At 39.5% G+C, this 27,804-nt stretch overlaps 4 protein-coding genes across 6 annotated transcripts; 1 reads left to right on the top strand and 3 right to left on the bottom strand.

Annotated features, from left to right (window-relative positions):
- Positions 1-239: 239 nt before the first annotated feature.
- On the bottom strand, positions 240-14,713 carry LOC130169163 (glutamine--fructose-6-phosphate aminotransferase [isomerizing] 1). The gene is made up of 19 exons (XM_056375640.1): positions 14,640-14,713; positions 12,467-12,574; positions 11,845-11,952; positions 11,593-11,718; positions 11,381-11,439; positions 11,156-11,290; positions 11,008-11,069; positions 10,845-10,924; positions 10,626-10,734; positions 10,313-10,476; positions 8,390-8,485; positions 7,851-7,948; positions 7,536-7,656; positions 7,044-7,201; positions 4,290-4,404; positions 3,718-3,845; positions 3,425-3,592; positions 2,733-2,894; positions 240-1,585 (listed from the first exon to the last, which is right to left on the bottom strand). Exons 1-19 carry the CDS (start codon positions 14,644-14,646, stop codon positions 1,541-1,543), a joined length of 2,049 nt encoding a protein of 682 aa, XP_056231615.1. The 5' UTR covers positions 14,647-14,713; the 3' UTR covers positions 240-1,540.
- Positions 14,714-15,691: 978 nt separating this feature from the next.
- nfu1 (NFU1 iron-sulfur cluster scaffold homolog (S. cerevisiae)) lies at positions 15,692-20,639 on the bottom strand. The gene is made up of 8 exons (XM_056376353.1): positions 20,541-20,639; positions 18,966-19,066; positions 18,728-18,863; positions 18,054-18,120; positions 17,844-17,961; positions 16,787-16,850; positions 16,514-16,688; positions 15,692-16,093 (listed from the first exon to the last, which is right to left on the bottom strand). Exons 1-8 carry the CDS (start codon positions 20,597-20,599, stop codon positions 16,055-16,057), a joined length of 759 nt encoding a protein of 252 aa, XP_056232328.1. The 5' UTR covers positions 20,600-20,639; the 3' UTR covers positions 15,692-16,054.
- An 18-nt stretch (positions 20,640-20,657) lies between these two features.
- c5h9orf78 (chromosome 5 C9orf78 homolog) lies at positions 20,658-23,339 on the top strand. The gene is made up of 9 exons (XM_056376352.1): positions 20,658-20,826; positions 21,006-21,065; positions 21,171-21,222; positions 21,314-21,384; positions 21,519-21,596; positions 21,963-22,160; positions 22,283-22,419; positions 22,513-22,617; positions 22,848-23,339. Exons 1-9 carry the CDS (start codon positions 20,750-20,752, stop codon positions 22,943-22,945), a joined length of 876 nt encoding a protein of 291 aa, XP_056232327.1. The 5' UTR covers positions 20,658-20,749; the 3' UTR covers positions 22,946-23,339.
- An 83-nt stretch (positions 23,340-23,422) lies between these two features.
- On the bottom strand, positions 23,423-27,332 carry med22 (mediator complex subunit 22). Of its 3 annotated transcripts, none has more exons than XM_056376355.1 (5): positions 27,223-27,332; positions 26,819-26,986; positions 26,579-26,659; positions 25,597-25,805; positions 23,423-24,142 (listed from the first exon to the last, which is right to left on the bottom strand). In XM_056376355.1, exons 2-5 carry the CDS (start codon positions 26,939-26,941, stop codon positions 23,950-23,952), a joined length of 606 nt encoding a protein of 201 aa, XP_056232330.1. In that variant the 5' UTR covers positions 26,942-26,986; positions 27,223-27,332; the 3' UTR covers positions 23,423-23,949. The 3 variants fall into 3 exon arrangements, with proteins under 3 accessions (XP_056232330.1, XP_056232329.1, XP_056232332.1); XM_056376354.1 differs by having other exon boundaries at positions 26,819-26,975; positions 27,223-27,317; XM_056376357.1 differs by lacking the exon at positions 23,423-24,142 and having other exon boundaries at positions 24,514-25,805; positions 26,819-26,975; positions 27,223-27,317.
- Positions 27,333-27,804: the final 472 nt, after the last annotated feature.

Genomic DNA, 27,804 nt, shown 5'->3' with positions numbered 1-27,804 from the left:
ACACACACACACACACACACACACACACACACACACACACACACACACACACACACACACACACACACACACACACACACACACACACAGCTGGCGTCTGACTTTCTACTAAATAAACATCTACAGTTCTGCCATGTAACTTTGCCTATGCCACCTTTAGGCCTCCAAGTGTCTTCACACAACAAAATCTAGCAATATGAATTCATGTTTGGCTACAAAAACAACATAAGATGAACATATAAAATATATATGTTTTGGTTTACAACTGCCAAAGCCATTGTAGAGATTTTTGGTTTGACAGGACATTTTAAATGACAGTGACATTCATATTTCTAATCAAAGTAACGTCAATAATACAAAATAATTTTTTTTGAAGAAAATGAAAAAAAAAAAAAAAAAAAGAATCAAGAAATAGCTACCAATGGTCCCATACTGCATCAGTCATGGTGGTAGGGTGTGGGCTGGCAACTGGGGCCTACTTGTACTTCCGGGTTAATAACTTCATCTCACTGGAATTACTTTAGTTTTTAAATTATGTGCAAACTGGAGACCAGAAATTGGCAACAAAGTCTCTTTAGAGCAGTTAAGCAACATAAGAATCAAACACTAAATTGTGCACAGAGAGCTTTACAATAGAGTATCATGTACAGAAACTAGTGAAAGCAGCATGGTAACAAAACAAAAACCTCACTCTGGTGAAGGTGGCTCAGTAAACAAAGCTTTTTCTCACTAAATGAGCAGACCAAAACCAGAGTTTGAAATCTGAAACAAGGTTTATACAAAGAACAAGTTTTTGTAACCTACACCAGATTTTTACACATTAGTGTATTCACAGGCTTTTCTGTGATCTGACTTATGATGCTGTTCCTACAGAGAATTGTGTGACCTCAGAAGAAAGTCCAAGAGAGAGTCAAAACTGGCAAACTGTGCTATAATTACGAAGGCGATGACCTGTGGCTTGGAATGATTCAAGACTGTCATTTACTTCAACTGTGGAGTATAGACACTTCAAATGATTAGCTGCCAAAGAAAAATAACCCAACTAAACTACAAATCATTGCACTATAGAAAAAAAGAGCCAGTAAAGGTCTTTAAAACCTAACTTCTGTCAGTCAACAGCTTTAACATTCAGGTTCCAATCAGGGAACATAAACATGGAGGGCTTGCTTACACGTTTTGAACACTGATGTGAGTAAACCCAAATTGTCACTGTCAGTTGCTACAGATTCACAAAAAAGCAAAAAGAGTGATGACGATATGCGTGTGCCAGCCCAGTCCCTGCCACCATGGACGAAAAACAACTTCTGTAACAATAATATGACAATGATGCCAAAGGTTTCTGAGAAAATAGACAGTGAGATACAGATAATATGCAACAGTGAGATATACGACTGTTGAGAAAAAGGTTGCATTAAAAAGAGCTGAGACACGTTAACGGGACATTGTCTTCTCTTGGTTTCTGCATACAGACGCTCCCTCGCCATCTCTGCTCAAATATGTGTCCGCCAGGCTCTTGTTGTTAGGTGATGAGTGCTGCAGTTTACTCTACTGTCACAGACTTGGCCAGGTTTCTTGGACAGTCCACCTGTATTTAAACAGAAGACGTCAATTGGCATATAACAAACAACAGCCATATAAATGCACAACAGGTGATAAAGGGCTTCTGCTTTTGACTAAGTGCTACTGTCAGACTCTTAACAAAAACACAATGTGCAAGCCAGTGATATGACAGCTTGACCGGGCTGCTCAAAAAAACAGGAGAAAAAATAAAAGCATGGTGGGCGTGGGAGGGAGCTGTGTGCACATAAATGTTTGCTTCTCTGTCAGAACAGCAGCACATCTCGGCATAGTTGTGAATACTCATTGACATAAAAACAAGAGCTAACTGGGCTGCACTGTCAGGACATCCCCGTGAAGTGAAGTGCTTTAAAAGCTGCATCAATACTGGCTATATTTACACTCCGTACTTCAGTTAAGCTGTTTACTTTGACCTCTCGAACTCCTGCAATATAGCAAAGTGACTGAAGTATACAAAGAAGCAACAGATAGTCCAATCCTGTTTAAACACTAAACTGTCTGTAAAGCTGGAGGAAGAAACAATAATACCAATAACACTAATGCCTGGTGGACTTTTGTTACCATTAAAAATAAATCTGAATTTATTCACAGACGGAGGTATTGACATGTACTTGTAATCCTTTCAACGTGGCAGCCAACCTCACCATCAGTATCACCTTCACCACAGTGTTCTGGTTTAGGGAGTTTACAAGATTCCACTCAAAATCAGGTTACTTGTTTAAGTGAGTTAGGAATACTATGACCTGCTCATATAAACACTGCATGTTGTTTTTTTCCGGTGGTGGGTTTCAGTGCACTTGTCTACAAAGCAGTCAAGAGGTATGCTGCCAGATAATCACTGAGCTTATAATAACACTGAGTGTAAAAACATCTCATTTATAATGGAGGTGCAGCATCTTTTGGGAAATTCACATCTAAATGTCAAAATTCTTCTCACTTGTGTGCCCATATTTCAACTTTATCTCCCCCAGTGAACATGTGTACATCTAAACACTGGCATATTGGTGATAGTGAAGGTTTTACTGCAAATTGTGGATATGTGGGACTTGAAACTGAAACTACTTTTTAGTGTCGCAACTGTGGAGGTGGTAAGTGTTAACAAACAAAACACACTTGTTGTCATTTCCCGTTGAGCTTGACGGGACAGTACTTACGTCGTAACCTCGGAGGACAGCCAGGTGGAAGGACAGCAGCTGCAGAGGGATGACGCTCAGGATGCCCTGAAGGCAGTCCACACAGTGAGGCACTTTAATTGTGCGGCTTGAGTTCTTGATGGTCTCATAATCATCTTTGTCACAGATCACAATAGGACGGCCCTGTAAAAAAAACAAACAACATCCAAAAAAAAAAAAAAAAAAAAAAAAAAAAAAAAATTAAACAAAAGGCTTTAACTGTCAAGTACATCGTCTGTTGATGTGATCCTAAACCGGTGCACAATTCACAAAAAGCCAACTATTTCCCCCTCATCTCAGTTTAGTTTCACACCTCTTTAGTCCACATCTGCTGCAGATTACTGACAACAATGATGTCACACTGAACCAACCCCTCCCTTGTTTTTACTGAGGTGAAGGATCAGAGGTGTGGCACAGACAGGACTCTGAAAATGAACCTAACATGCAAAATGTGCTGTGTTTGCCCAGTGTTCAGGTGTTGTGTTTAAACTTCACATGTTCTGGTTCACAGCACTAAAGACAGAGTGTGTTTCGTGACCATTTCAGTGAGTAAATAAGCAATATTCAGGGTTGATCACTTCGCAATGAAACAGGATATTTAAAACTGGGTCACAACTTTATATATCAATATTTGGTAAATATGCATTAGATAACATATTTGGGGTGTGCGTCACCTGGCGGGCGACGACTTGTTGCAGGGCGTTCTGACATTTGGTGTAGGTGAGGTCTCTCATGATGATCATGATGACCGGCATGAGTTTATCCACCAGGGCCAGCGGACCGTGTTTCAGCTCTCCGGCCAGGATGCCCTCTGAATGCATGTATGTGATCTCCTTGATTTTCTACACAGGATGAAAAAAAATTAATCACCCACAGGTTAAGCAAATCTAAGCTTACATTGTAGTCATTATGGTTTACATTACAAAGCATAAAGCCTCAGTCAACCAAGAAGGTTGTACTTGCTCACCAGTGCTCCTTCCAGGCAGGTAGCGTAATGGTAGCCTCTACCCATGATCAGTACACTCTTCTGCTGGTACAGTTCTGTTGCCATCTTCTGGATCTCATCATCCAAACTGAGGACCTCCTTAATCAGGTCTAACACAGAAAAGCAGATATGACTAAGCCTTAAAACAACTATGTGTAATCTTGAATAAAGTTCTGTTTAAACATGCTGCTGCTGTCACAAGCTCGGATCTGGACTGAACTGGGTCATAATGTTGGGCAGGGAGTGGCCAGACATTCATCATTAGTTTCCCATTAGGGACATGCCTTCATATGTTTTAGATCCAGAGCAGCATGCAAGGGCTCACAGCCAACAGATAGTCCTCCCTCCTCCTCTTGCTCTTTCTTCTTCTGATCCCACTCTCATCATTAACTTCCTCTTCCATGAGGATAGTTTGAACAAACAACAAAAATGAAGCAGGCTTTGGATGTACTTGATCTTTGCTCCAAGGGCTGGCTTTCCGTCCCTATACATTTTAATCTCACACGTGATCAGGATTTCCCTGGCTGAAGCAGAATACTCGTGGCTTGATTTACCTGGAAGCACTCTCAGGCCCTGGATTATCTCTCGCCGTCTGGGCTGCATGGAAATCCTGTCATCGCACATCAAGAGGGCAAACATGATCAGGGCCACAAACTGGCTGGTGTAGGCCTGCAGAGCAAGAAGTCAGAAAAGTGTATGTTTTATTAAAGTCTGCATAAAACAGAGGTAGAGAGCTGCGCAGTTTCTGAGTCAACTTTTGAAATTTCTCATTGACCGACTTATAAAGAAAACAGCTGTCTGATGATGTGTGCACACATGTAGAAATGGTCCCAAACTCCTCCTGGACAAGGCAATATTGCTTGTGGTGACCCAATTACAAAAGGTAAAGTAGTTTTCCTGTTTTGGAGAACAATACTGGAACTAAATAGCAACAAATAGATCCTAACTTTAGTCTCTCAGTAAAGTTTGTGGAGTCTTGTGCTTCTTGTCTCTCAGTTTTGATAGTGAACTTTGTCTCCAGTTTATAATCTGCACCAGATGAGACATGGAAGGAGAGGTAGATTTTAGTACACGCCAAAGCAGCATTAAAATGCATGCAGTTGAGCTCAGTCAAGCTAGCACTGCTCATCCTGGAAAACTTGACACACACACACACACACACACACACACACACACACACACACACACACACACACACACACACACACACACACACACATCACATCACATCACATCACATCAGATCAGATCAGAGAGCACCCTCTCTGATCATCTTGGAAATGTCACCGCGCGCAACCTCAGCACATCTGAGACTCGATGCCTGTCGTCATCAACTCCCAATCTCTCTCTCTCTCTGTGTTCCTTCATCTCGGAGCACGTTTGGAGACCTTCCATGCCCATTTGGGAGATTTAATCAGTGTTCAAGTGAAGCCAAGTCATTTCACGGGACCCTCCGGACTCAGAAATGCCAGTGTCTGAGGCCAAGAAAATAGCTGTAAAACCTTTACAGTGTGTTTTTTTCTTTCTCCTGACAGCACGCTAACCACATTCACTCAGAACTCTGACAGTCTGTGCTGTTGGCCTAGATGTGGCAACATATTTAATCCACATAGTAAACGTTGTGTTTCTGTGCTCATGTCACCAGCTTTAGTGTTGTTCATGCAGAACATGCCAACTGTTACCCTACAAGGATGACCAACATACAGCAGGAACAGCTGGAATATGAACAAACTTCTCTCGAACCGAAACAGTTGTGGAATATAATAAATGTAAATTCCCAATGGATACTGTTATTGTCTAATTCAAGCAGGCTTCTTCCATTTACAATAATTTGATGTGCCAGCAGGATTTGCCTTTTGATAGCATCAAAGTATTTTGTGTTAAGTCTCAAATTATTCCATAAATCTTGAATATGACTAAACAAACTGGAAAAGCTCTCTTCTTTTTCTCTTTTCCTGTTAACAAAAAAAAAAAAAAAAAACCCTGAAATTTGCATGAAACTGAAAAACATGGGGTCAAGTAGATGAATTTGGAGTCATTAAGCATTTGGGTGCGATACATGTTCTCCAGTGATTTGATGAGCTAGGTTGTGCAGCATTTGGTTGAGCTGGGTGTGGGTGTGTGGCCCAGCCAGCCAAGCAGTAAATGATGGCGTCTCTGAGACGTGCTCTGGGGCTTTGGAGCAGCGCAAGAGTCGCTGAGCCAAGCCCAAGGGCTGGGCCAGGGAGGGACCTGCTCCACTCTCTCTCTCTCTATGCTCACTAGCTGTGGCTGGGGCTCCACTAATTCTCTGCTCTGCTCTGAGTCCAAACTGGCAAGTCCTTTAGGTTTTTGAGAAGAAGGTGGGGGTGGGGGTGGGGAGGGCAGAGACCCAAGCATCCTGACTTTACATGAGTTGAGATGAGAATATCAGGCTTCTTCAACTCCCTGTGGTATCAGAGTGGAGGAAAATGTCAGCTTCTAAGAGGCGGGACCAGACTCACAATGAAGTTTTCATCTGGGTTTCATTCAGTGTCAGTGGGCGTTGAGTTCATTTATGAGATGATGCAACAAATTGCTGCATTGTTGCTTCAAGCTCGGTGTCACAGGGTCAATTCAACCAAAATATAGAAAACATATGTTTCTACTAACTCAGGTGTCTCAGGTGGACAAATGTGATGACAGAAAATGGACACATTGTTTTTTTGGGGCTGAGCAATAAGTTATGCATAGCAGTAACTGCTAATGAAACATACAAATCTCTACCAGCTGTTTACACTCACTTCAATTGTCACCAAATGGTCTGTCTTGTCCAATTGACAGGAATACATAAATTAAAACTAGAGTTGCAACTAAAAATTAATACGCTATGATTAGACTAATATGTCTACTAGTCTATAAAATAGTGTTAAGATGCACATAACAATTTGTGCAAGCTAGCCCTTTATCATAAAAATCCCTGCCCTGCAATCTTTGTCATTGGTATTAATTTATATACACATGATAACTTATAACCAAGCTTTTATACAGACTAATACGAAATCTGCCCTGGGGGCTCAAGTCTGTAACAACGAGCTGAAAATACACCCACAGCATTCACTTGTATGACTAATGCGACCTGACCAGACTTTCAGTCTGGCTGCTGACACAACGATGATATAGTGTAAATATTTCTCAAATATTCCAGAAACGGTTCGGATGAGAAGATGGTAATGAGCAAGTGTACTGTTGCAGTCACTCAGGCTGTACACTCTGTGATAAATGTACCTTGTAGTAAAAACATAAGTGTTTACAGGCCAGTTTAAGCAAGGAGAGTTGTCATGGCTTACCTTGGTGCTGGCTACTCCAATCTCAGGCCCAGCGTTGATGTGAACTCCGCAGTCAGTCTCCCTGGAGATGGAGCTGCCCACTGTGTTGGTAACACCCACAGTTAGAGCCCCTCGCTCCTTACAGTAGCGCAGGGCCATAAGGCTGTCAGCAGTCTCCCCTGGAGGATTGGCAGAAATGGAAAACATAACAGTTTGTGCAATGTACCAGTTACTTTTGCACCATACAGGACTTAGATTTGAAACGGCTTCAGAGAAAAACCACAAGGTTCACCACAAACATATCACATATTGAAAAAAAGAGTATGATACAAAAGCTACAGCAGAGTGTTCAGGTACAGAAAACTCATATGTACAGCAGAACTTTGCTAAAATTCAAGCAGCGCACAAGAAGAGATTAATGAGGAAGAACCAAAGCGGCTGCACTAGACGGAAACTAGAAGACAAATGAGGAATGTGCACTAGATCAAGTCCAGATGGCACTGGCCTCCCCACCTGACTGGCTGATAAAGAAGCAGACGTCGTCTCGGAAGACGGGTGTGTTCCTGTCCAGGAAGTCACTGGCCAGCTCCACCATGACAGGTAACTCGGTTAGCTCCTCCAGGACCTGCCGGGTCTGGGAAAGTAACAGAGGAGAGCTCAGCATCATTCCGTTAAACACAAACCAGTTGAGCAAATGTGCTAGCGCACAAAGCTCATACACCTGTGTCCATGATGCAGACATCACATTTGCTATTTGTCTGATGGACTTAATCTAAATGATGTGAATTTACACCAAAGCAGAAAAGCGTTTGGTAAATGGCTACTCACCGCTACTCCAGCATGGTAGCTGGTGCCGCAGGCAATAAGAATAAGTCGCCGACACCTCTGGATCTCTTTGATGTGGTCCTTCAGTCCACCCAGTGTAACTGAAAAGCAGACCGAACACCTAATCCATCATTTTGCTCTATTGTTTTCCACCTTATTTTAAAAAAGCCACAAAGAGTGCATGACAGTGCTGAGAAAGAATGTTTTGCTGCTTTACATGTAGGTAACTCTGCTTAATTTTTTCATGCACGAGAAGAAATGAGAAAAAAATGGTGAACTAAGATTATTATGACATGTAGTGGCATGCAGGCGACTGAAATAAATTAGTGTGTTCTCATGTGTTTTCCTGAACTAAAAACATCTGAGCATGTGTTTGGGCAAAATGCATGAAGGAAAAGAGTAACTGTTTGCACTTTTAGAGGTTATTCAAATTTTGGCAATCCCAGAGTTATAAAATGTGAAGAGAGAAAATGGGGACAGAGTGGAAAAATTGTTATTATATCAATGCTCCACTGAGAAAACTAGTAAGACATCTCTCTAACCTGTGTTGTTGTCAAAGTTGACTCTCCCTCTCATAGTGTTGACCACAGACTCTGGCTGTTCAAAGATCTCCTTCTGCATGAAGGAGCTGTAGTTGCCTGTGGTGGGAGGATCACAAATCAGAGGAACATTTCCAACACTAGTTTAAAGAAAGAGAAGGTAAATGCCATCGGAGAAGGGTCTTGTTGACACACATGAAGCTCCTGAAAATGCGAACCACAGCCTCGTGGAGGAGCAAGAAATATCTTAACAGTGATTTTTGTTGCTTTGTCAAAAAAAATTAAAATAAATCAGAGCCACAGTGATAGGTCATTCCTTAAATGAAGGAAAACAAACATGAGACATCAGGGAGATAGTGTTTTTCCATCCATTACAAACTGTGACAGTGAGATATGCAAGAGTCGTTTCTCCTGCCTCTGACAGTAATTTGGGTAATGAAAATTAGGTTATTCAGCAGAAAGGCTCCAGAAACTGAGACAGAGGAGAGAGGCTGAGTAATGACAGGACCACAAAGGAATGTCAAATGCAGCCAGCGTCAGTTTACCTCTGCCCTCTGCTGGATTACTGAGGAAGAGTCAGTGGAGAAGTCAATAAGTTATTGGGACAATGACACATTTTTCATTGTGTTGGCTCTGTAGCCCAGCACACTGCATTTGACATCAATCAAAAGTAGTAAAAGTGCAGACTTTCAGCTTTAAGGGTGCTCTAAGGGTGCTCACATCCCTATTGGGTGAACAGCGCAAGGCATGTCAACCGTTTTATACTCAGTTCCCCAATCTAAGGAGATAGCAGCATGATAATGCAAACTATTTTAATATTACCAATACATTTGGTCCCCTTTAGAGCTGCAAGGATCAGTTGATTAATCAATTAGTTGATTAATTATTCAGGAACTATTCTGATAATCATTTCAGTTTTTTCTCCTTGTTCCTGTCACATACGACAGTAAAGAAAAATATTTTTAGGACTGTTGGTCAGAGAAAACAAACTATTTAAGGACATTACTTTGGGATCTGGGAAGTTGAGATGAGTGTTTTCACAACTTATTTATGTTTCATAGACTTGATGATTGATCAAAGAATTATTTGGCAGACTAATCAACATGAAAACAGAGGGATAATGTGGCTGTACTTCATTCAAAGAAATAATTCGGCATTTGGGAAATACATTTATTCACTTTCTTGACTAGAGTTAGATGCGAAGACTGATACCACTTTCATGTCTGTTTGATAAATATGAGGCTACAGCCAGCAGCCGGTTTGCTTTGCTTAGCACAAACATGGCAAACAGTGGGAAACAGTTAGTCTGGCTCCTTCCAAAACTAACAAAATCCACATACTAGCACCTCTAAAGCTCACTAATCAACATGGTATATGTCGTTTCCTTAATCTGTACAAAAACTACAATTTGTCATTTCGTGGGAAAACGCAGCCCCCCATTAAACTGTTGAATAGATCAGGCCATTTTGTCACGCTAACTGGCTGTAGCTTCATATTTTATGTACAGATATGAGATTGGTATTGATCTTCTCCTATAACTCGGAGGCAGATTCAGCATAATTTGCAGAATGTCATTCCTTTAATTTGGGGAACTCCGTGTAAATGCTCTCAAATCAAAGCTGGAACTTACACTTTAGCTTCATCAGCCTTTGTTTGGGTTAGGGTTTTAAAGACAGTTGCTTCCCTGGGGGTGCAACTGAGCCAGCAGGGCCGTAACTACCTGGGTGATAACAAGATAGCCTCAGGGCTGGGTGTTAAAAGCCTGTTCAGTGATGTAAGCAGCCAGTCTCCTATTATGACTTACACAATAATAACAGGGTACTGGAAAAAATTACAAGGTAGAGTACAAATGATTTATCTTCTAATGTGGCTTGGAGTAATTTATGCAGAAAACGTGAACACAACAAAGGCTGACCCTCCACTCACCCTTCATGATTTGCTGTAGCTCCATCTGCAAGGTCTGGATGGCGCGGGCTGGGTAGTCTCCAGCCCTGCGCTTTATCCTGTGGATGGACAGCCGGCCGTCCATCACGGCGGCCACATCGTCGTCCTCCAGGAAGATCACCCGGTTCGTGTGTTCAATCACTGCACTGTTGTGATGAGAGAGACAGACCAAAAACCACATCAGACGTTTGATTTACACTCAACAGACTAAGCTGAGACAAAGTGGGTCGCATGTTTCAAGGAGAATTTGTAAAGCTGTAAAAAGGTGGATACAAAGACATAGCTATCTGCTTACCTTGCATCTGAGGCAAAGTAGTACTCCACAGCTTTCTCATCCACAGGGAACAGACAGGTGTCCTGGTCTGTCCTGGGTAGGGCACTGCAGCTCTTCTTGTCTTTAGCAGCTGAGAAAAAAAAAAAAAAAGAAGGTGGCCTCAGTCACACTTATGCAGTCACATGTGGAAAAATTAGAAACAGACATTCCACACATTCATAAACAGAAATATAAACTCACAGGAGCGGTAGAGCACAGGAATATGATCTGTGGACAGCTTATGATCACTCCTCACCCCAATCAGCAGAGGACTTCCCCTCCTGCACAGCAACATTTTAATGAGCTCACAATGCTTTTATCTGCAATGACGAACAACAGTTTGACAGCATCAGTGGTGGTGTACCTTGTGCAAACTGCCTCTCCGGGGTAGTGGACACTCTTGAAGACCAGGGCAAAAGCTCCCTCCTGGCAGGTGGAAGAGGAAACACGTCAGACAGGCTCTTTTATCTGCTTATCACAAGGAGCAGTGGAGTGCATAAGCAGGTCCTTACCAGCTGCTGGGTCACCCGTTCCACCAGTGTGGTAAAATTGATGTCGTCACTCTCCCGGTTGTCGTACATGTACTTCACCAGCTTGGCGATGGTCTCTGTATCAGTCTCTGACTCAAACTCGTAGCCTTTGCTCTCCTGTGGAGATGGAGGGAGAGTGTAAGTGCCATCTATAAGTAACAATGATGAAAAGATGTCTAGAATAGTCTATGAAAGATATTTGCTCACCAGGAATTTCCTCAGGTCTTTGTAGTTGGTGATAATTCCATTGTGAATGACAATGAACTCTGTGGACCAGACAGATTATCATAAACTTCAGGATATCAAAATACCTGCACCCAGGTGAAAAAAAAATAAAACAGACTGAGCTGTTGTGGACTGCGAGGTAAAACATTTCGCTGTCTGGAATGAGTTAGCGTTCTATCTTTAACACAACTGACCGTTGCTCTTGTCAGATCTATGTGGATGGCTGTTGACTGGGCTTGGTACACCGTGGGTGGCCCAGCGGGTGTGAGCAATGCCGAGGTGAACATCAAACTCCACATCCAGGTCAATATCCTGCTGTTCTAAAGGTCGAACAAACACAAGCCAAGAGACAATATTTAGTATTCCAACTGTACCGCAGTATACAGGATAACAAATCAAGTCTAATGACTCATTCTTGTGAAGTGAGGAACTTCATCTCAGCTTACTGTGGATCTCCTCGTCAAGAGCCTTCACTTTTCCGCGTTGCTTGATCAGTTGGATAGACTTGGCATTGGACTCCCATTCCTTGCCGTTACCTCCATCAATTCCCACACCTAATGAAATTAAAAAAAAAAAAAAAAGAGAAATAGCAAGATAATTATAGGGATCATAATACCCTTGAGTGTCAACAGATTAAAAAAGTATTATGATGCTATTGCCACTTTGCAAGTCATGTCCTGTTTTTGGTCATCAGAGCAGAATTTCAACATAAGATGCTGCTACACTCAATGAGTGAATGCACAAATCCTTAAGGCTGGCTGAAATGCAAATTAAGCGAACATAAAGTAAATTAGTTCCATTAATGGTGCAGTAAGTCTAGCCCAGCCACATGATAATGGCTGTTAATAATTAACCGTGAACATTGTCTTGCTTTGAGTTCCCAACTCATTAAAAAAAAATATAGAAAACATCAAATGTGACTGATAAAGAAGATTCCTATGCTGCAGTAACATTGTACTGGACAACTTGGTGGTGATATCAGGCAGACAGTGAGGGGACAGAGAAGGAAAAGGGCCTGATAAAACAGGCAAGGGCATGTTGGTGATATGAGCTTTTTCCATCACTCACCGGCTGAGTCATAGCCTCTGTACTCCAGACGTCGCAGACCTTTGAGGAGGATCTCAAGGATGTCACGGCGAGTCCTTGGCACATGGTAGTTGAGATAGGCAAAGATTCCTGGGGAGAGGGAAAAAAAATTCAAGATTCAAGATGTTTTCTATATAAAGAATTTTGGTCTGCCAATAATAATTTTTTCTTCTTACTTTCTACTTTAAACGTCTGCATTTCACATCAACCTTAAATGTCAGGTTGATGTGAAATGTCCATACTGGTACAAGTACTTGTCTGATAATTCAGTTGATGTTCAAAGCTTAACGTACCTACACACACAGTATGAACCAAATGAGTGTGTACCAATGTATGTGGATTTAAGACACAATTATGACAGTGGCAGGGTATCAGGCCTGAAATGAATATCACAATATTAATAAGAATATTTTTTCAAATATATAAAAGTATGTAAAATGTTGTTGTTGTTCATTACATCAGACAAAATTCTCCACAGATGTCAAACAAACCCCGTACTCACGCTCTTAAAATTTCCTTGGAAACATTATTTTGGACAACAGGATTTTATTAAACAAAAACTTGTTAGGATCATGTTGTTATGATTCCACTGAGAGTTGATGTATGATCATTTCTGACAAGACCTAATAAAGACAACAATGGATATGTCAAGATGGCTGAAGAAGAATGTAATTTGATTCCTTCCTGGAAATGTGGGACACACATTACTTAGTGATGTTTACCTTTATTATTGAGGACTCTGTGTCAGAAAGCTGGTAGGCAATGCATGAGAAACCTGTTTTACGAGAGTCGTAACCAAAATGAAATTATTGTTCTCAGTTACAATGTAGGACCTGCTATGATGCAAATGAGTGTATCTAGAAACCTGGTGTTGAGCTGGTATCTCCTGCTCAGGAGAAGGGTGGGGTAGGAGTCATTGTTGTCTCTCTTTAAGAGATCTGGTCTCTCTTTGAGAGATCTGGTTGTGTATGATTACCAAACAGACTCAAAGACTATTATGGCACAATGATAGGCCCACATACTATATATCAAAACTAACACTTAATTGACAAATTTTTGCTATAATCAGCAGTTCTTCTTGCAAACGTTTGGCTCCACAGCCAACCCACTGACTAACAAACAATGAAAGGAGTGTCACCTTTAACTGGCTAAAGGGGAAGCATGAAATACTGCCCTGTTACACAGCTAGGCACTGAGAAGTAAATGCAAATGTGGAGCCAGAGGAAAGACTGGTTCAACAGAGGATTCATTGAGAACATCAGGGGATGGAGTGAGGGGCAATTCGCCAGGGAAAAGTGCTGCAGCAAGGGGGCAAAAATCATAAGACCCATCAAGAAATGTAGAAGTTTAACAAAGGGAAATATTTACGTTACGATATAATGACGTCTTATTGTCCGGGTAGGTATAACCAACAGGTCTATCTGGTCTGATTGTTGTACTTAGAGATTGTAGTGACAGTGATGGGAGACAGAGAGGCATCACTTATCAGTCACAAGTGAGAAAGGAGAAGAGACAGGGGACAGTGACCGATACTAGCAAAACATCTCAAATAGATTTCTCAAACAGATCGTAACCAAATGCATCCCTTTCCGGGATTTCTCTCAATGAGAGTTTAACGTTAGTGCCTTATGACAGCGATATATCAATGCAACACATCCAACACGCTTTCATTTTTAAGCACATAAAGCATCTGGACAACTCCAGCTGAAACATGACGACAATACTAACTCACAGCTTGTCCAAGCATGTAGATCAACAATCCAGAGTGACAAGGTTTAGTGGAAAGTTACGCGATTTGCGTAATGTCACCAAAAAACCACGTTAGCTGTCTGTCTGGAGTTGGCAAGAAGAAAGCAGCTTATCATTTTCACGTTACTTCCAGGTGTCGACTTCTTGTTTGACGAATTACACAGAGAACATATAGAGGAAAATTTAACATTTACTGGTTTATATTTAGCTGGCCGACAGAATCAACACCAGTTCATGTTCGCTAACTCAGGTTAGCCACCCCTAGCTAATTTCAAATGACTTGTGCCTTCAGCCTTAACTAACGATGCCAGCAGTGTTTCGAATCTGATTTATTTGCTTTTTTGTAAATGGGGAATAACACATTTCGTACTGAATGATATAAATGTAGAATATATTCAGTACTCACCACACATGTCTTCAGTTTGGATGCCAGTTACAGCTACTCCGGTAGCTGGGAACGCCTGTCAAATAAGTTTCTTCCCCCTCTGATCTCACCGAATCAGAACCAACCGCCTCTTTTCATGGCGCCTTCTGATTGGTGGAATAGCCTGTCAGTCAGGTTGCACCTACCGACGCAGGCAATCCTGACGTGGCATCAGGATGCAGATCCGTGGGCAGGACCGAAAACAGATCTTGCTGCTGCTGCTGCTGCTGCTGCTGCTGCTGCTGCGATCATCCAGCAGTTAAAACATACAACACCGCACAATGGCAGACCTGTGCTCTCTACCACAACCTGGTACAACAGTACAGGACTGTAACATTAATCATTATTGTTTGATTAATTCATGAATCATTTTAGTCAATAACATGTCAAAAGAAGACAAATGCACTTATAGTTGTCTATGCTCTATGTCTATGATGTGGCCCGGGTTTTAGTCCTCCAGCCAGTGGCCAAAGAAATATGTAAAACGTTCTGAATATTTAACACAAACAAAACACACAATTTTTATTTATCTTAATATTTATCTCCTACATTTTTGTATAAATTGCATTTCAATGTCATCTTGAATCTTTTCCACATTAAATATATTTAGATTCAAACTTTAAGATATTTATTCTAAAAATAAAAACAACAATCAGAATACTCCTTAAAATATGTGATGCAGAGAATGAAAACTCATCTTCACATCATTAATCCCAAAACTCCCAGATATATTAGAGTACATGACCATGGCACTCTCAATCCCTACTTCATTGATATTTCTAAAATTGTTAACCCAGACAAATGGGGTATTTAATTTATGAGGACAGTCTATAATGAACAGCAATATTTCTACAGGGAAATGATGATAAACTAATTCATTAAAACAACAGCTGATGAATACTGTGATTCTGACTGTGATATCTAACAGTTGTAACAATGCACGTTTGCACTGGAAGAAGCTTGTAAAAAAGCATAATTATGCAATATTAGTGAATAAAATGAATTAATAACACATAAGCAAGAGGTACACACAGTTATAAAATATTTCAATAAACTTTATTTACAAACAAACAGCACTGTATATATATTTTAAACCTACAGGCTGTTTTGACTAGTGACTGAAATGCTTAACAGTGTTAAATAATAAGCTGAATTTGTTTCAGCTCTATAGTCATCAGTTCCTATGGCTGTGTTCTTCTGTCCCATATTTTGTGAAATACTGTCATTTTACATAAAACAGCTAGCAAAATCAATAATCACATCTGGATGAATGATGATGACAATGATGATGAGGTCTTTCACACAGCCATGCTATACAACAGCTCAATTTACTGCAAGTCAAGCAGGTGACCGGGGGAGAGAGGAATGTGTAAATGTGGTTCTGGTTTCCGTGTAGTTCAACCTTGAGCATCCCTCTCCTCTTCCTCATCCTTCACCTGTGGATAAACATACATTTAGTTTTAGTTGTTTATTTTTTAGATTCTGTGATTGTCTGCGGCCTATGAGTGAATTACAGCTGTGCTGATATTCAGTACAACACCACTCCCTCATGTGGTATTGTTTAATTAATTAATGTATTTTTAAAGTCTTTTGGACACTCCACAAGGTAACAGGTAATTGCAACAGATGGTTTATGCAATAAAGTTGGTTAGAGTGATAAACTAAACCTGTTGCAATATGATTACTTTTAATGTTTTTAGAAAGAGATATAGCTGTTCTCCACTGCTATGAACCAGATCATTTCACTCAGCAGGTATATGCAAAATATCAGTGAGGAAGTGAGACCAAAGCTGTGTGTATGTGTGTAACTAAATTAAGCAGCGAATTTATGTCTATGCTCTGGGAGGAAAACAAACCTGCTCCACTGACTCAACTTCGGGGACATAAAACTGCAGCATATTTTGGATTCCACTTTTCAAAGTAACAATGGAACTGGGACAACTGGTGCAGGAGCCTTGCAGCTTCAGTTTAACAATGCCGTCCTCAAACCCTCGATACAGAACATCACCTCCATCCTCCTGCACTGTTGGTCTGGAGAACAAGATACCAGGATGTGTGAAAAAACAACAGAAAACCACAGTGACAGGGACCAAGCATTGATATCAGAGTGCATCTTCACAAGCAGCTACCTTATTCGAGTATCCAGCAGCTCTTTGATCATGGCAACTACTTCATCATCGTCATCTGATATTGCTGAAAAGAGAGTTGGAGATTTCTTCACAAACAACCTTCCTTACCTGTTCTCAGGGCTGTAAACTAACGGTCGCCACTCGCCAAATGCGACTAAAATATTCCCCTGGCGACTTAATTTTGGAGGGCTACATGCCATGGGGCAGGTAAGTGTTTGTCACAATATAGCAAAACATTGCTGCGATAAAATGCCTAGACATTTTTGGAGGTGCACGTTGACGGACGCAGAGGCTCTGTGTCGGGGGTTCACGTCGACGCAGAGGCTTTGCGTCGTGACGGTGTCGACTTGACGCAGTAGTATAAATCAGCCTCCACGCGTCACCACCAGCCCGCGCAGTGTTGTTCCGGCGCAGCAATGTGGAGGCACATACCCGGTGTGAGTGACCCAAAAAGAAAGAGTATAGAGGAGAAAGCAGCGCACCAATTAATTTGTGGTTGGCAATAAAACGATGAAACTCAAGACCATCCGAGAGCACGAAGGAAGAAAAATGTCACGCTGTTTGCAAATCAGTGTCTCGGGCTCAGTCCGAGCATCTCTTCACTCAACCTGCCGTGACTGCTCTGACGTCTTTATCAGAAGAGACCAAAGATCATGCACTGATCCACTTTGTTCTGTTCTATTTCTTTTTTTTTTTTCCTTGAATTTTGTTATTATCATTTGTTATCAGAACAGGAGGTTAACTGGTACTGGCACTGCCCATGTTCGCAATGTTTTGAATATTCAAAATATTAAAAATGTATTTTGAATAATATTTTGGTCTCTTTCCTAATATATATATCGCTATATAATACTGTTATCTCAATGAAAAGTACTGAAACAGATGTATATGTAACAAAAAGAGGCAATTTATTACTTGGCCGGTAAAAAATTTACTTGGCCGGTAGATTTTTTCATCTACCGGTCCCCTTGGCAGGTGAGCCAAAAAGTTAGTTTACAGCCCTGCCTGTTCTGTTTCAGTTTTCTGCCCTACACTGATTGGCTCATTTTTTTTTAACCTGTATCTGCATTAGGTTTGCTGTCCTCACTGACAACAGGAAGTCCAGTGGTGAAAAAGTCCATAATGGCAGCATATACATCAGGTTTGATTACTTTCCATTCCATGTTTGCATCAGCCTAAATGAAGACAGAAAAGAAAACAAGTTATTCCAAGAAATGCCATTATGCAGTGCCACACAGAGGTTCACATAAACTGAAGCTGGTTTTACCTTTGTTATGGTGATGAAGTCGTTGCCCAGGAAGACACTCTTGACTCCATCAATCCTAAATAGCTGTCTGAAAACAATACAGAACATTACTGAGGTTTTTATTGAAAAGTTAACTTTACAATTAATATAGTATAAAAAATGAAAACTGTTAATGGGTATTATGCTTAAATTTGAAAGATAAGTATGCATATACATCATCAGGCATGCCTTATACATATATAATGTACTGAACTAAGGTTTTAGTGATATAGTGATGTAATTGTTTAATTTGTTAATTAGTTAACATTATTTCTGTTTACAGCTGTTAAAATTGAATGATTTAAAGCTTGATTAGACACAATTATTAAACAATTATTAAAAAAAAAAAAAGACTCAAGAACATGCTCAAGAACACAGCAAACTACTGTTTCAGTGCTTCACACAAATTTAAACTTATTTTTTAGAATATTTTTGGGAGTAAGCATTGCTTTTGTTCTTAGACTACTGGTACAGCAAGCCTAACTAATAATAATAATAATAATGGCTGCATTCTATTTATGTGAGAAACAGGAAGATAGCCACCACTGACATCATTATCTAACACTGTGCTTTTCCTGCTGGGCCATACCAAACTGCCTCCTGTTAAAACATTTTTTCAATTTGTTCACTAACCATAAACCTGAAAAGTCATGTACCTGGCTAAGGGTGAGCAAAATGCATCACGAGGGCCGGCAAAATTCATAGTTCCTGCTTCAAGAACTGTACGACCAGGCAGAAACTTTAGGCTGTTTGGATTTGGTGTGTCCTGCGTCTGCACAAACATGGTCCTTCCTTTGAACAGACAAAACACAAAGAGCAAAAGTGTAACATCAGTCATTATATAGTGTTTTCTCCAAATTAAAAAGGCCCCAATAATGTTGCAGGAATACAAACCGGGAACAACCCATTGGGGGTTTTGTGGCCATATGTTTGAGATTCTGGTGTTGTGTGAAGGCCAGTGTAATCCGGCGCTCTGATATCCACAGCCAGCAACACTAAGACGGCACATAAAAAATAGATTTGAATGGTTACTACAGTGAAAATTACAATAACTAAGTAATGATGATAAAAATCTGAAAATTTAGTACCCATGGTGGCCATTTTAATTTCCTCAGTAGTAGATTGAAAATGTGAAGGATTGTGTTAAATTAATCTATTAGAAACATTCCGTGCACAATCTTAATTTAACATGTTATCCATTTATAGATAAAATAATACAAACTCTTACATAGGTGAGGTAGCCTTACAATGACTGGTGCAGCACATACTATATTCTAAAGTCAGTGTTTGTCTTATCATGGCGAGGGAGAATGCACAATTCACATCTGTATTTAAATTTATAAAATAGTTTAACTTTTCTACTATAGAAACTTTATCTTGCAAAATACAGAATTTTATTATTAATGGAATTAAAACACATTCAGATATACACAATATGACATTAATTATCATATATACACAAGCATGATGCAAGACAGGAAAACATTTTCGACGGATTATGCTCATAGATAGTTATCTGGTCTAATACAGTACCCCTCCTTCTTTTATTGTTTTACCACTTAATCTGTGCTTTCTTGACAAGCCACATTTTAACAAAGATCAATCTGGTAGACAAAAAACCCAAAACATCACATAATTGTTTATCTCCTTCATAATGACAAACCTAAACCATCACTAGTGCAGCCTGTTACTGGAAGTCACATAATTAGTCATTTGGAGATCACCAGAGTGTAATGAATACAATAAATAAGACATAATAAATATGTCTGTGCTTGGATTCATAGTAAAGCCACATGCCAAACAAATCCACAAGAAAGTTAGAGAAATACAGATGTAATGACTGATGTCAGTGAATATCCCTCAGAATAAAGTTAAATTCTGTCATAGAAAAAAAGATACAGCTGTAAATGTACTGTTTTGATATAACGGTGTATACAGCAGTTATAGCTTAGAAACTAAGAAAAATTGTGACTTGCAAGGACATTTATTTAAGTCGGAGTCAAGACCTCAGCCCAATCAAAAATTTGTGGCAGGGCTGACCAGGTTAGAAAAAATAACTGCTGAAACTGTCTCACATGAACACAATGTTATAGTTAACCAAACTCTGACAGGAGGAGGGTCAAACTCTTATTTGAATGTGGTGTATTTATTAATGAACATAAGTTAGTTAAATTTGTAAAGAACTGCTTGCAATATAACATCAAAGAGTAATTTTTGTTGAATATGGCAAAAAAAAAAAGGCTTTTAGATCTTATTGTAATTTAAACAGTTAAAACATTAAAACAAACGATATCATCTGAGAAGTAATAATCTGTCTGCGTCACTCTCCGATTTAGCTAGCTAGTTAGCCGCTAATAGTTAACGTCAGCCGAACTTTGATTCCTTAGTGGTCAGTGCATTCATACAAGCATTAAAAATCAAAATGAGAGAGACATCACAGCTTGACAACTAACAAACGAGTAAACTTACGGACGCGTAAGTCTTGCTGAAATAACCAACAACCTGCCGACCTGCCTGTAAGTCGCCATGTTTGTTATGGTTACCTAAAAGGACCGGAACTGGTGTTTCTCCTTACGGAAGTGACGCACTTTTATTGGGGGCTTGTTTAAGTCTTCCCTCATTCACGCAACCATCTGCTATCGAAATTAAGCTAAGAAATAACATTAAATTGAATCAAAATGCCGTGTGGCAAAAACTTTAGAAGGAGAAGGGATTCGTCAGATGTAGAGGAAGAAGAGACAACTGAAGAAGTCAGGTAAAGTACTTTATTTAAACCAAGTGAACAAAAGTAACACCAAGAGTAACGCTATGCTAACGTAGTCAATAGTGCATCAAAGTTAAAAACGATAATCACATGTTTTCAATTTAAGGTATATTATAAAGAAGGTATACAGCCGATGTGATTTAATTTATATGTATTTCTTGGTCTTTTAGATCAAAAGTAGAAGAGGCTAAAGAGCTTCAGAGTTTGCGGAAACGACAGAGCGGAGTCAGGTAACGTGAATGTAATGTTGTTACGCTGCTTTTCTTCGTCAAAGTCTAAGAAGTATACTGAAACATATGAGATGACATTAGTATTCATAGTTCTCTTTTGTTTAGTGTGACCGCCCTGTTGGTTGGAGAGAAACTGCCACCAGAGGCTGAAATTGATGTAAGTTACTTATTCATTTATTATAATTAACCAGAATCTGTGTTTAAGTGGCTGTTGCTTCAGTGTTATTGAAAGTAATCCTTTCTCACAGAATGACCCATTCAAACTAAAGACTGGAGGAGTTGTAGACATGAAGAAAGTCAAAGACAGGAACAGGGACATGTAAGTAACTCTGTGGTGGCTTTAATTATCTTGATGAAGTGTATTTAACACATTGTGTATGTACTATTATCTTATAAATTGTGAAATGTGTGTTATCCCATATGACGTTGATTTGACCTTTGTTCCACTTGCAGGACAGAAGACGAGACAGACCTCAACCTGGGCACCTCTTTCTCTGCTGAAACTAACAGAAGAGACGAGGATGCAGACATGTATGTACGCCTCTTCCACTTGTGACATACTCTGTCGCATTCGTGTGGAGTCTGGATAAACAGTGGTCAGACTTCAGTTAGGTGATCAGGTTAATCCCAATCCAAAACCTCAACCATGGACCTGTTCTTTGATTTGTTTGCATGAGTATATCTACATATTGAACAGTAATATTCAACACCTGCTTTCTCTAATGGGCCAGCATGCTTGGTTTAGGTTGTTCATTTTAGTTAAAAAAATAATTGAAATATTTTTTCTGCAATAGTTATAGCACATCTAAAACGACATAAGCAATGTTGTAAAACCTAATAGAATGCAACTATGGATACTCACACAGCTGTTTCATAGAAATGCATCTCACCTCACAGGATGAAATATATTGAGACTGAGCTGAAAAAGAAGAAGGGCTTGGTGGAGGCTGAGGAACAGAAAGTTAAGGTGAAGAATGCAGAGGACCACCTGTATGAGCTGCCTGAGAACATCCGAGTCAACTCTGCCAAGAAGACTGAGGAGATGTTATCCAATCAGATGTTGAGTGGGATCCCTGAAGTTGATCTTGGCATTGAGTGCGTATAGGAAAATTTCAAAATGATCCTATAGATGTAACATTCAAGATAGACATTCTACATCGAGACATGGCGGCGAGTAACAGAAAGAAAGGATGTAACTGCTGTGGTTTCTTTCCTAGTGCAAAGATAAAGAACATTATCCAAACAGAAGATGCAAAAGCCAAGCTTCTGGCAGAACAAAGGAACAAGAAAAAAGACCATGGCACATCATTTGTACCAACCAACATCGCTGTCAACTATGTCCAACATAACCGCTGTGAGTTTTGTCAATCTGTAAACACTGGGGTTTATATAGTGAGAGGTAATGCGATGTGAAAGGTCGACTGATCGTGCTTATTTATTCTCTCAGTCTATCATGAGGATGTGAATGCACCACAGCGGCATCACAGACACAGAGAAGAGCCCAAGGCAAGACCGCTGCGTGTGGGAGACACAGAGAAACCAGGTCCAGAAAGTAAGAGACTGCACACAGCCCAGTCACACACTGTTCTATATGGTGTAGATGTTTTAAATCACCAGACTGTATTAGCCATAGGAGCATTATTTGAAAAACATTGTGTGTTTTTGTGAAATATTTGGAATTAGGTATCATTTTGAAATATATTTATACAAATGATATAATACTTACACATGATTATTTTTTAAACCTTCTAAACTGATTTATTACTTCCTTTTAATGAACAGCATCATCGCCACCTAACTACCGCAAACGTCCAAACAACGAAAAGGCCACAGATGACTACCACTATGAGAAATTCAAGAAGATGAATCGACGATATTGAGGAGCTACACGTTCTTTTGTTTTTGTTTTTAAGAGTTACTCAACATGATGCCCACTTTTAAAGAAATTGAGACATAAAGATTACTTGTAGACTAGTTTCCCAAAGCAACTGTTAGGGACAGAACTCCCAAGACACTGTTGTACTTTGTAAATATTGTATATAGCTCTGTGTCATTATCTGCAGGCAGTACATCTGCTTTGTAATGTGTTTGTGTTAAAGGACAATTCATCTAGAAGAAATCATGTATGCTCATTTTGTTCAGGATTGTCTGATAAAAATGAATTCAGACAAATAAGACCATAATGTTTTAGGAAATACAGGAAGGACTTGATATATGTCAAACTGATTGGTATTCCTGCTCTGAATTTAGTTTTTTTTTTTTTTTTTTTTTAGTTCACTTTGAAGTCTCAACTTTAAGTTGGAGATCTGTGTTTTTAAGGCTTTCAAAACAGTTTTGATTAAAAAGATAAAACCAACAACATTGAACTTGTTCTTTAATTTGATCAGTGCTTGGTGGAGTACAAAAGCAGAAATAAAATATTCCAAAAGCTTTTACAAAATAAATGTAAGAACATACACTCATTCAATACTTGAGCTAAGTCCAACATAGGAATATAAAAAAGTATATCTTTATTTCAGTGCTGCAAAGGTACACTAAAATTTATTGTAGTTTTAAATGTTTTTATTTCAGTAGTGTATACAGTAAATAGTGTATGCAAGTTTTCTATTCATTTTGAATAGTCATTTAAACTGAGGGGAATGTTACTTTTGATCAGTTCTTCAGGCTGTTCTTGTTCAATACAGTTTCTTAATTTCACGATTTTCCTGCAATATCTGTTAATGCAAAAAGAAAACTACCTCAATGCCAAAGTTTTAGTCTAGTTTCAAGGCCTTAACACAAAACTGTGGCAAAACCTAACCAGACACTAGTTCACAATGTGTAATGGAAACTAAATTAGCCAAACTGAGCACAAGTCTATACCAGTCAGTGTCCAACTTCCTCCTCATGGTTTCTCTATAGAGGCAGTTCCATGTCCATTGAGGTGGTGTTGGGGGTTTGTCTCCTGTGAGGGAGGTCCGTCCACATCCTCTCTGTCACCCTGGGTAGAACTGCAGCTGCTGCCTGGGGAGGCCCAACTGTCCCGCTGTCTGTAGGCCTCGCACAGTGGCAGATCAGAGCTGTCCCACTGACTGTAGCTTTGCAGAGCAGAAACCAGTAGGAGGCAAAGAGTCAGCGCAGCACAGAAAGAGAGAAGCAGACAAGAGCAGGAGGTCAGAATAAGCACATTCATACACATAAAGGAGCACATGAAGGCACACATACGATAGAAGCATGGAGGTTATGCAGAAGCAATGGAAATGATTAACCCATAAAACGGCTGTCTGTTTAGAGGTATGACTCAAGATCAACTGTTGATTTTAAGTTCAGCAAAAAGGTGGGATTAGTTGCTCATGGAGAAGAAAGCAGAGCGAGTGCAGCGAGGAAGACCCACACCCAGCATGCACCAAACAGGACTGAGAGACACTTCTTCATACTTTCTCACACAAAACAAGACAAACTACTAGAGTGTTTTGTCTCTACTTTATTTCTTAATTATTCTGGGTCTATTGGAACATCTGGACAAACCAATACACATGTAAAACCACACCATGTGTGACTGACAACCACTTGCATGGTTACAGCTTATGGTCTTAGGACGGAATCAATAAAATAAAATATTTCCTAATTGCTTTTACAGAAAACATCTACTTGAGAAAGTCTTATTAGCTTTAACTTTGACCTATTGTACAGTCTATAACAAACATTCTTCCACAGTCCATCCTTAAAATGTAGCATATAGGGCGCCACCATTGTATTTATGGTTTAAATATTACATATAAATAATCTTACAATGAATTTTATTTTTTTAATAAAACCTATACTTTGATATAGTTTTAGATCCTTTAATGAGTAATTCTTGTCAAGGTTTGTTCCCTTTACCTGCAAAGCTTTGTGTTACTTCAACTTACAATATTTAGTTATTAATGAACTACGAGGCCTCATGTTTACATTCCACTAAAGCATGTGTCTCTCCAATGTACCAGACAATATTTGTTAAAACCTCTCTCGAGCCTATTGGACGCTACAGACCAGGAAACTCATAAGTGTGATTACTCTTTAGAAATACACCCAACAGTAAATTCACACTAGTGCTTTTTGTTCAAAAAAGCTCTAAAACTGCATCAGAAAACTGCAATGATTGCCCAAAAATACATGCTGAACTATTGAAGTTCAAGAGCTTGTTACATTTAAAATGCGGATTTTCAGTGGTACACTCCTTTAATGCTGAATTCTCCTCCACTTTGATCAATTATGATAGACGTCATAGAGCAGAATAAAAAGTCAAGGCACTTGCTAATCAGTAAAAATGTCACTTAGTGAGATGAACTCCATCACAGTAACGCTCAGCAATGATTTGCGCTGATGAAAGGTACAGTTATATATGACAATGAGATAAACTCAACACAAAAGGTGTCAAGTTTAGATGTTGGCTGAACTACACCCTTCCTTGGGCTCAGCAGTGAATGGTAAAAGGTGAGACAGTACATGGTGCTGGGCATGGGACAGCAGAGAGGTGGTGGTATGGGGACAAGTATGAGCCTACTTGTACCTGGAGGAGTAATATTCTTCCTCTAGCTCATACAGGTCGATGGCGATCTCATCACGGAGCGAGGTGAGCTTCTTGTCACACTCCTCCTGCAGCGTGCGGAGCTGCTGGTTCTGGAGGCTGATGGCGTCATTCACGGAGGGAAAGTCATTCAGAATCAGGAACTGCTTCAGATCAGACACCAGCTTCATCAGAGACTCTCCGGCACGTACCTGATACAATAACACAGAAGAAGGAAATGGCTCCAGACATTACCAAACCATCAGCTACAAACAGAGTATATAAAACAATCCCATTTACAATCTCTGAAACCTCAATGTTCAACCAGTGAGTTATTAAGTACAAAAATTTTGGTCAAATCCAACTAACTTTATCTTAAATTCTAGTGGAGATCCAAAGTTTAAAAAGACGTCTAAAATGTTTAAATTTGACAGTTCAGCCATAACAAACATGAACTCTTAGCTGTGGATATTCCACTCAGTGCAAAAATCATAAAGCTTGAATAAAGAGTTGGAACAAGTTAACACAGAATACACTGTCAGACAGTGTGGAATATGATTTTCCCAACCTTTAAACTATTTGGAAGCAAATGAAATGTGGAAAAGCAAACTCACAAACTACTTCCTCCAAGTAAATCACCAGGGATTACATTCATTAAAAAAAAACAACAAACATCAATGGAAACATGGTGAAAGCTTGATTTCAAGGGGTATTATGTGCTTACTTCTAAACAAATTCACTTGGATGACTTAATATATGCCATCACCTTTAATATAGTTTAACAGAATATGAAATGTCACTCAAAGTGTCCAGATATCTAGAAACAGATGTGACAGGTGCTTCCTGCTCCCCCCTCTCAACTACCCCCGATTTAAAAAAAATACAAAGTGGTTAATCCTGCATTAATTAATATTTCATATTTAAATATTATTTAAAAAGAGTACATTCATCATACTGCGGATGATTGTGCTCTGTTGGTACTTACAATGTTGGCTGCTCTGACATGCATTTCATAATGGTCTTGCTCTGCTTGAGTTGCTCGAGAAACCTGCGTCTCGTCCTCTATCTGCAGAAAGAAAACGGAGTGGGAACAGTTCATAATTCGTGTATGAAGGGCAAGTGACAAAATGTGCAGAAAGAATGACGAGCATAGAGGCTGTGATAAAACACAGGGAAAAGTGCTATTCTCTCAATAGTGATAATGCCCTCCATTATATCTGTGTACCTTTGCTGTTTTGATGATTTCTGTGAAGTTGTCCAGGATGGACCTGATGTCATCTTTCAGTCTCTTGTTGTAGTTCTGGAGCAGAGTCTCTTTGCTCTGAGGGAGCACTCTCTGAGTAGCCATCGTGCTCAGGAAAAGGCAACACGGCACACGCTACCTGTCCACATCCAGTTAACACACAGAATTACGTTCAGCTGATGAGATTTATAATAAAATTACAAATAATTAAAAACAGTCAATACAAAACGAAAACATCATTCACGAGCGAGGAACTAGCTAGCATGAAAAGGCGGGTGCTTTCAGAACAGCAACGGAATAGATAAACCTATACCTAATGTGGTTTTCATACCTGTATACCTATATAAATATATTTTATCACAAATTTTGTAGTATTTATCACTTACTTCTTACTGCATTCTTTGTAAACAATGTCGTTACTGTGTAAAATGAGAGCCACTATGTTTGCCACTCTTCTTCTTCTTGATGTTTAATGGCAGCTAATACCCGGTGTATACATGTATTACCGCCCTCTAGCGCCCTCTCTTATTTCACAGTGAACAAACAAGTCTCTACAGGAACATATTATTAGTCTCTGAAAAAGAGCCAACTTTTTGGTGATACCACTTTATGTTTTCATGTAAAAAAAAAAAAAAAGAAATTATATATATATATATATATATATATATATATAAATATATATATAAATGATGATTAATACAGTTACAGCTGCATGTTACAGCCTATTATAATACTGGATTGTTACTGTTGATTGCATGAACACATAAGCACACATGTTGTAGCTGGTCAAGGTGAATGTATGACAAAACTAAATCTGGTAAGTTGGCTGTCAGATAAATGTAATAGAGTAAAACATTCAATAAAATGTAGTGTATTAGAAATTACCATAATACAATGGTATAAGTGCCTCAAAACTGTATTAAGATACAGTACTTGAATAAATAATATAAATGTTTACGTTCACAAAT

Source organism: Seriola aureovittata, chromosome 5 (assembly GCF_021018895.1).
Source record: "Seriola aureovittata isolate HTS-2021-v1 ecotype China chromosome 5, ASM2101889v1, whole genome shotgun sequence".
NCBI classification, from domain to species: domain Eukaryota; kingdom Metazoa; phylum Chordata; class Actinopteri; order Carangiformes; family Carangidae; genus Seriola; species Seriola aureovittata.
This window is presented reverse-complemented; position numbering and strand designations above follow the sequence as displayed.

Excerpts from the sequence above, each read along its gene's own strand:
- LOC130169163 (XM_056375640.1), bottom strand. Across the intron at positions 11,953-12,466 it reads CAGAGGCTATGACTCAGCCG|GTGTGGGAATTGATGGAGGT; the intron begins GTGAGTGATGGA and ends TAATTTCATTAG. Across the intron at positions 2,895-3,424 it reads AACAAGTCGTCGCCCGCCAG|GGCCGTCCTATTGTGATCTG; the intron begins GTGACGCACACC and ends TTTTTTTTACAG.
- nfu1 (XM_056376353.1), bottom strand. The coding sequence starts at position 20,599 with ATGGCGACTTACAGGCAGGTCGGCAGGTTGTTGGTTATTTCAGCAAGA. Across the intron at positions 17,962-18,053 it reads ACTTCATCACCATAACAAAG|GCTGATGCAAACATGGAATG; the intron begins GTAAAACCAGCT and ends GTCTTCATTTAG. Across the intron at positions 16,094-16,513 it reads AAGTTGAGTCAGTGGAGCAG|GTGAAGGATGAGGAAGAGGA; the intron begins GTTTGTTTTCCT and ends GTTTATCCACAG.
- c5h9orf78 (XM_056376352.1), top strand. The coding sequence starts at position 20,750 with ATGCCGTGTGGCAAAAACTTTAGAAGGAGAAGGGATTCGTCAGATGTA. Across the intron at positions 20,827-21,005 it reads GAGACAACTGAAGAAGTCAG|ATCAAAAGTAGAAGAGGCTA; the intron begins GTAAAGTACTTT and ends TTGGTCTTTTAG. Across the intron at positions 21,597-21,962 it reads AGAGACGAGGATGCAGACAT|GATGAAATATATTGAGACTG; the intron begins GTATGTACGCCT and ends CTCACCTCACAG.
- med22 (XM_056376355.1), bottom strand. The coding sequence starts at position 26,941 with ATGGCTACTCAGAGAGTGCTCCCTCAGAGCAAAGAGACTCTGCTCCAG. Across the intron at positions 26,660-26,818 it reads AAATCATCAAAACAGCAAAG|ATAGAGGACGAGACGCAGGT; the intron begins GTACACAGATAT and ends TTCTTTCTGCAG. Across the intron at positions 25,806-26,578 it reads ATGTCAGAGCAGCCAACATT|GTACGTGCCGGAGAGTCTCT; the intron begins GTAAGTACCAAC and ends TTATTGTATCAG.